At 43.5% G+C, this 7,467-nt stretch overlaps 1 protein-coding gene across 1 annotated transcript; it reads right to left on the reverse strand.

Moving 5' to 3' along the window:
- Positions 1–453: 453 nt before the first annotated feature.
- On the reverse strand, positions 454–7,314 carry CCT4 (chaperonin containing TCP1 subunit 4). The gene is made up of 14 exons (XM_042878572.1): positions 7,081–7,314; positions 6,654–6,706; positions 6,292–6,381; positions 5,451–5,559; positions 4,869–5,011; positions 3,906–4,027; positions 3,686–3,818; positions 3,185–3,324; positions 2,816–2,912; positions 2,384–2,494; positions 2,016–2,146; positions 1,683–1,917; positions 966–1,079; positions 454–662 (listed from the first exon to the last, which is right to left on the reverse strand). The coding sequence occupies exons 1-14, from the start codon at positions 7,196–7,198 to the stop codon at positions 648–650; spliced, it is 1,611 nt and encodes a 536-aa protein (XP_042734506.1). The 5' UTR covers positions 7,199–7,314; the 3' UTR covers positions 454–647.
- Between the last annotated feature and the right edge of the window lie 153 nt (positions 7,315–7,467).

Raw genomic sequence — 7,467 nt, forward strand, 5'->3', positions numbered from 1 at the left:
CTGGAGGAGGGGGCGGTGGCGGTGAGAAGGGGCGCGGCTGGTTCCTCCCGTCGGTCATCTCCCTTTCTAAAGCGTTTGTGCTCGAGATGAACGGGGGATCAATGAGTACGGGTACGCTGGGGTCGGGAGTGGTCTGCCACCTCTCCGAGGAGGCATCGCTGAGCACTGGGCCCGGATAGCGCCAGGGGCTGGCGTGCACGTGGAACGAAAGAGCTGGAGGGGAGCGGGCAGGGCCAGGCCAGGGCCTGAAGGGGGGAATGAACACACTGTAACTGGAAGGAAAGCCCAGATCAGCTAACAGCTGGGGGCTGAGGCATTATAAAAGATGGAGCATGGCTGTAGTAAGCTGCTGTATGAATTGTCAGTGATATGGAATGCTAATCTAAATGCTAGTGTAATTCAAACTACAGAAGTTGATCTACTTTCTGGTGAATCATAAAACAAAGACTCAAGTAGACTAGTGCCTGTTTATTGATAAACTGCATTTCCTTTTTGAAACCAGGAACTGTATTAAATTAATGTGACAAAAGTACATAAGCCTTGTGGACTTTTTAAGACAATTCACACAGGCGCTTTTGGTGAGGAAGCTGCAGCTCAGACTACAGCTGAGGAGCTCCAGACCACAGTCCCAGCTTCCTTGATTCAGCTTACCGCGTGTTCACCTGCAAGAGCACAACAACACATGTAAGAGGTCCACACATTAAATATACAAGCAAATTAAATACACCAGCACAAGTACATTAAATATATAAGCAAAAAAGTAATTGTTAGTCACTGTAACATCTTGCTTTAAAGTACTGCTTTATACCAACAGCAGCTTCACTTTCTCCTAAGCCCTTATGAGAGAACCAAATGGTATAAACAGCATGTAAAGTAAGGAGGAAATAGAATGAAATAGGTGATCACGTAATCTGTGTTTCCACACATTCTTGCATTTATTAAAAATAAACACCAACACTACTCACCACATCATCAATCTTAAGAATACTGCGCACAGTTTCTGTTGCCAGAGTCAGTGCACTCACAGACACGAGCAGGGGCTGGACTACCAACTCCTCCAGGATGTTGGAGATGCCACCCTGCAATAGAAAGCTGCTTTCACTTTGTGCAATTGAGCCTGCAACTACATTTAACAGCTTTTAACCGAATCCTGAAAGTGATGTTGTGCTAAGCTAGACTACCAACTAGTTTGCACTCCTTGGTTCCTAACAGGAATATTACTGTAAAGGTCTGCTGCTGCTGAGTATTTGAGATATCCACTCAAAATGAGCCAAGAGAAAAACCACCCATAGCTGTTATCGGTTCAAATGTAGTGACGATGCACAAACACAAAGCTATCCCACTGTGCTACTCCTGATGTGTGAGCACCTTCCCCTGCAGACACTACCCCACGACCCTTCTAACCAGACTTGTTCTCTTTAAGTTCACTGTGAAAGACTTCAGCTGGAAAAATGCTTTTGAAGTGATACCTGTAGGTACTTGAATGCCATGGATGCAGAAGAATCTGCTATTACCAATACTCAGGATAAGCTGCTGCAGGCTCAGACAGCAAGCTGTTATTTCTCTCAACACCAGTTCTAGTAAGAATTTTGTTCTCTGCATTTTAGACTTAGGCAGGATGTTTTCCTTTTAATACCCTATTTATTTAAGCTACGGAGTTCTATATTCAGCTTCCTCATTACCTTTCTGACATTAATGCCAGCTGTTTTCTCTCCTTGAGCGTGTCTGTTCCTCAGCTCCGTTACTGTTGAGATAGGATTGAGACCTGCGTTTTCAGCCAGTGTAGATGGTATGACTTCCAGTGCATCCCCATAGGCACGCACGCAGTACGAGTCCATGCCCCTCAACGTGCGGGCGTACTCATTGAGGCGCAGTGCCAGCTCTATCTCTGGTGCTCCACCTCCTGCAATTAAAGCTCTGGGGACAGAAACTGAAGTCAAATCTCAAGGTACGTAAGCGCAAAAGAGCTTTCCACATTAATATACTAAATTATTCCGGCCAAATGAACACGTTACCTTTTCTTAACTAAGCATCTAATGACACACAGGGCATCGTGAATTGAACGCTCAGCTTCTTCTAGAACGAGTTTGTTGGATCCACGTACCACAATGGTCACTGTTTTTCCAGGGTTTGTACAGCCCGTAATCTAGAACCGAGCCAAGCAACAGAAATGAGAGAAAAGCCTTCATCTGCTGTGCGACTTCAGTAACAGTACTGAGGTCTGCAGAGCAAAACCACCATGCTTTGCAAGCCAGAGGCTAGGCAGGGATGACAAGCAGGTACTTTAAGGCCTCTTAGTACTTACGTTATTACTTTTAAGTTAGTAGTTGTTATTAAAAGAATTGGCAAGGGTTAAGAAGGAATTAACCTGTCGCTCACTCACCTTTATTAGTTTTCCAGAACCGTTCAAGTTGACTTCTTCTGCCAGCTCAGCAGAGCCCAGCATGTCAGGAGTAAACTGGTCAATATGAGCAACAGGCTTAGTTCCAATGGTCTGCAAAAATAACAGTAGAAAAAGAAATCTTAAGTACACTTAATCTGAACTGCAGTGTCAGCAGGCATGCTCTACAGTTGTACCTCAGTAAAACTCAGTAACAACTGCAGCTCTTACATCTATCCCTTCTCTTTCTGAAGCTGGGACAGCTCAACAGAACTGGAGCATCTTTCAGTAAAACATCTTGTCTGCTTTTACACTACATTCAGAATGTGAGATTTGTTGAAGTGTGAAAAAACTGGCACTGGCTGGGTACTCCAGTTTTGGTGTTGTTTTATACACAACTGTTACTTTAGTAAACATTTATGTAATTCACTTTACCTTACATATAAACTCAATGTCTTCTCTTTCGATGTCTTTAACCACCATGATCTTCATTTTGTTCAGAAAGTGCAGGGCGAGGTCACTAAGAGCATCCCTAAAAACAAGAGGTGAGTACTCAGTCCAAACTTATTGTAACAACTGCATGAACTGCATTAGCAGTAATGCTGAAGTTCTTCAATCTATCTCACAGGGATATAATTAAATCCAAAATATATTTGTGACAGCACTAGCATTGATTGTGAGTGACAGACACAATCTGTCACTCTGCATCAACGCAATTGCTGATGTTTGGCTTCCACTTTCCAGGACTGTTCCCCAAATGACCACAGCAGGCCACAGCAGGTGAGCAAACCAGCACTGACGTACCGCAGAATAGACTTCTGAATCAGCAGCACATTGCATCCAGCCTTCTTAATTTGCTTAACTAAGTTTAGAATGTAAGCTCTCTCTTCACGCAGTACTCTGTCCATTTGAGCGTAATCAGAAACAACAATTTGGTTGTCCATCTATTAAAAAAGAAACATCAAGCATCATGAACAACTGCTCGTTTTACAAGCATCAGGATACGTTCTGATGTTCTTTAATAGCCTGTGATTTAAAGTACAAACAGATTACAGTAAAATGTACTATCAGAAACTGTTTTATGAGAAGTACTGGACTTCTGAACTATTCTTTCTTATACCAACTACAAATTCTTTATATTTAAGAGTTATGAGTAATATGAGCTCTTTACTAGCAGGCTTTCACTATAGCTGTGGAATAGAGCTGACATTACTATATCTTAAACAAGATATGTGTTTTGTTGTTACATTTATATTTTCCAAGGACTACAGCAAAAGTTCCCAGTTTAGTTCCAGTTAAACTTACATCTGTCTTTGGAGCAGAGAGGCAGAACTGAATTAGGCCAATTTTGGCTTTTTCCACTCTTGTTACACCTGTGTTTGCCACCTTCTGAGTCAGGACTAGTCCTTCCACCAGCTCACAGTCATCAATTGTTCCTCTGCAAGCAAAAACAATCCATAACTCCAGTACTTTGGGAAGCAAATTCCATAAGCACATAGGCCTATAATTGCAAATTGTTTCTTACCCCAACTTCTTCACAATTTTAATATCTCTGAGGTCCACACTGCTCGCTGTAGATGGGTCAATCACCTTCATCACTGCATCCACACTCATGGGAGAAAGTAAACTGGAATACTGACACACAACCTAAGAGATTTGATGATGGAAGGGGGGAAGAAAAATAAAAATAATCAGTGATGTGAGATTTAACACTTACCATCAACAGGGAGGAGTTTCTCACTGTATTTTAGTTTGACTTGATAATTTTGGAAAAACAAAATTCCCCTCCCTGTCCATCAGCCAGGTACCTCAACATGGTGTCTTCTTTCCTCTACATGGAAACATTAAGAGCAGCTTCACTGCTGGAAAGAAATAAGCTCAGGGACTTTGGGAAACAAATGTAACTTTATTTCTGTAACTCTTAAAATAATCCTGTTGAGAGTTCTGCCAGAATGAAAACACACTTGTAAAGAAAAGATTGTACAGTGCAAAGGAAGAGAGAAGAGAACAATTTCTGCTTGTTTCAGAGCTATCACCTCCCTAGGGAAAATCAAGAGCTCTGAAATACAGGCATTCCAGGAACAAAGTTTGTTCAACAACCAACCAATTCATCTCCACTTTTTGATGCTGCTTTAGGAACTTCTGTCTCACAATTAAAAACTGCCTACATAAAAAGCTGCTGAAAGCTCTCCCTATCCCACCTGTTTTCTGTTACTGTTTTCATCTTAAGTTTGTGTATGTAGTTTACACTTGGTGGTTAATGTTTGGGATCACCAACTGTTTCAAACTGAAATTCAGCTTCAGTGTGTCAACTCAATCTTGATTAGCCATAGCTTTTTAAGAAGTCAGTTTAGCATAATGCAGCCACTGTCTCAAAAGCAAGTAGATTTGAGATGTGCAGGATTCTTAGTAAGTAAACAGCAGCACAAAGTGGGAAAAGCTGAAAGGGTCAGTTTGTCTGGAGGCATCAAGTTCACATCAGCCATACCTTTGAGTTCAGTGAAGTAGTTGCACTGTTCATCAGGGTTTCCCTGTCGCTCAGTTCAACTGGCTGTGCCATGTTGGTCAATACTTCAATACCTTTCTCCAAAGCTTTCTGGAATGACTCTGAAATGATGGTGGGGTGAATTCCTGTGAATGATATAGAAGGTTGTTAGGTCATCCTTGCAAATCAAAGGTCTTTCCCCCTCTCCCCAAACCAGTCTTATTACTCAACTACAGAATCACCTGCTTAAAGTTTAGTTTATCATCTTAACTCTCTGTCCATAAGAAGTATAATCTGGGTGAGTTTTTATAAGGCAACATTTACCATCTCATTTAGTTACTATTTTCAGTATTGACGGTGATGCAATCAGCTCAAAATAAAAGCTAAGCAGTGAGAATCTTATTCAGAAGTGGGACATAAGCAAAGCCTCAAGTTACCTTTTCATGTTATTTTTTCATTTAACAGCTGCTTTAAGCTTTGTGACACACACAAAGCTGTATGTGGTACTTGCCAGCTTTTGTAGCCAAGACTTTCATGTATAATAGGCCTCATATGTATATTTATATGTAAAATAAATATGCTTGCCTTTCTGAAGAAGTCTGGAACAGGCATCCAGAAGAGCTCCGGCAATGACAACAACAGATGTAGTGCCATCCCCAGCTTCAATATCTTGTGCTTTTGACAGCTCTACCAACTAAATGATGAGTTATAAAAGAGTTTAAATATAATGCTACTTAACTGAAAACTCTGACAATTACAAAAAAAAAAAAAAAAAAGAAAAAAGAGAGGTAATAAAGAACACAGCACTACCAAAAGTACCCACAGTACCAGGACTTCTCTTTTCTAATTTGCAGCTTCTCATCCGCTGGCTGAAGCAATAACAAAAGCCTCCAACAAAATAAAAGCTAAAGAAATCAAGCAGCTTTTCTCCCAAGCTAAGAGGGAGCTGATCTCACCTATCTAACAAGTGAATCTTTCCCCTTTCCTTTAGAAGGGTCCCAGAATGCTCATTTCCATCTCAATCAAAGAGGGCTACATTCAATTTCTCACAAGACTGGACTACTGTATCCTAGGGCCATCAGACCATAATGTCATTTATTTTATTCTTTGACTCTCTTTTGTCCTACTGGTTTGAGACATCACCAACTTTTCTTTTTCAGATAGAAGATTTGGGCTAAAATCTTTTGTATCTTCACACATTTCCAGAAAAAATTATTTCTAAGCAGTAAGAAACAAAGACCTGGAATTCTTTAACATCTTACAATCAATGTGAGTAGGACTGCAGCACTCAGCAGAAAGTCTCTTGCTTTATCACTAATGAGTTACACTCGTTGAATCCACATGAGACATTACAATCAATGTTCTTTTGTCCCAGAAATGAACCTCCAACAAGTATCACTGTGTAAGCAATGAAAGAAGACTTTACCATTTTGGCTGCAGGGTGCAAAACCTGCATTTGTTTCAGGATAGTAGCACCATCGTTAGTGATTGTCACATCTCCTTTAGCATCCTGAATCTGAGAGGGAAAAGAAGAAACAACACTGATTGGAACTACAAACGTTTATCTTGATGTTCGGTATCAGACAGTGACAAATAACCCTGTCAGGAAAACTTAGGTAAGTATTTAATGTACACTTTACTACAAATAACATTAGATCATAAAAACAAGAAGTATTTTACGTCTGGAAAAGCAGCTTAAGACAAAAGAGCACGTTGACTTGATTTACATAAGACACTGCAGTCTCTTCAGCAATCTCACTGCCTTCATATGTTCAGTAAAAGGTTTACCATTTTATCCATTCCTTTTGGTCCAAGGCTTGTTCTGATAGCATCAGCGACAGCTGGAAAGAGAAGAACGGCACTCACAAGCTGATCTCAAGAGCTACAGCCACTCGTACTCGATTCTGAGCAGCGTCTCCCACTCCGAAGCAGCCCCCGCCCCGTTTTACCACCACGGAGTCATTCTCAGCAGCAACACGGTAATAATAAAACACGCCCATTTCGCAGCTTTTCTCTGAAGCGGGTACAACCTCCCGCTTTACCGCGGCAGGAGCAAACAGCTCGTGCCGTAACCCGCCGAGGGCTCGCACCGCCCGCCCAGCGCAGCCTCCTGCAGCCCCCACCCCGCGGCTTTCTCCCCCGAGCGCCACGGCCCCAGGAGCAGCCCGGAACGCTCCCGCACGCAGCGCCGGAGCCCCGCCGGCCCTCACCTCACCTTTGCCGGCGGAGATGTTGCTGAAGCGGATCTGCGAGGGCTTGTCCCGGTCCTGGTACGTGCCCTTGGCCCGATTGCCGGCGCCGCCGTGGGTTTTGGGTCCCGCGTTCTCCGGCATCGCCGCTCGCCGCCGACAGACGCCCGGTGACGGCAGATGGAGGCGGATGAACCCCGCTCACGGAGCCGCGAACCTTCCAGAAGACGCCGCCACAACCCGCTGGGCGCGCCCGGGTCCTGCCGGCCGGCGCCGCGCGTGACGTCACACCGATGGGTGGCCGCGCCGCGCCTGCGCGCTGGGAGCCAGGAATTCCCGCCCTGCAGGCGAGTTGCGCGGACACCTAAAGGCGCTCTGGCGCTTCTAGAGCGGGCCGCGCGGGGTCCTGGCTG

Source organism: Lagopus leucura, unplaced genomic scaffold (assembly GCF_019238085.1).
Source record: "Lagopus leucura isolate 7727_CA_CO unplaced genomic scaffold, USGS_WTPT01 Super-Scaffold_73, whole genome shotgun sequence".
NCBI lineage: Eukaryota > Metazoa > Chordata > Aves > Galliformes > Phasianidae > Lagopus > Lagopus leucura.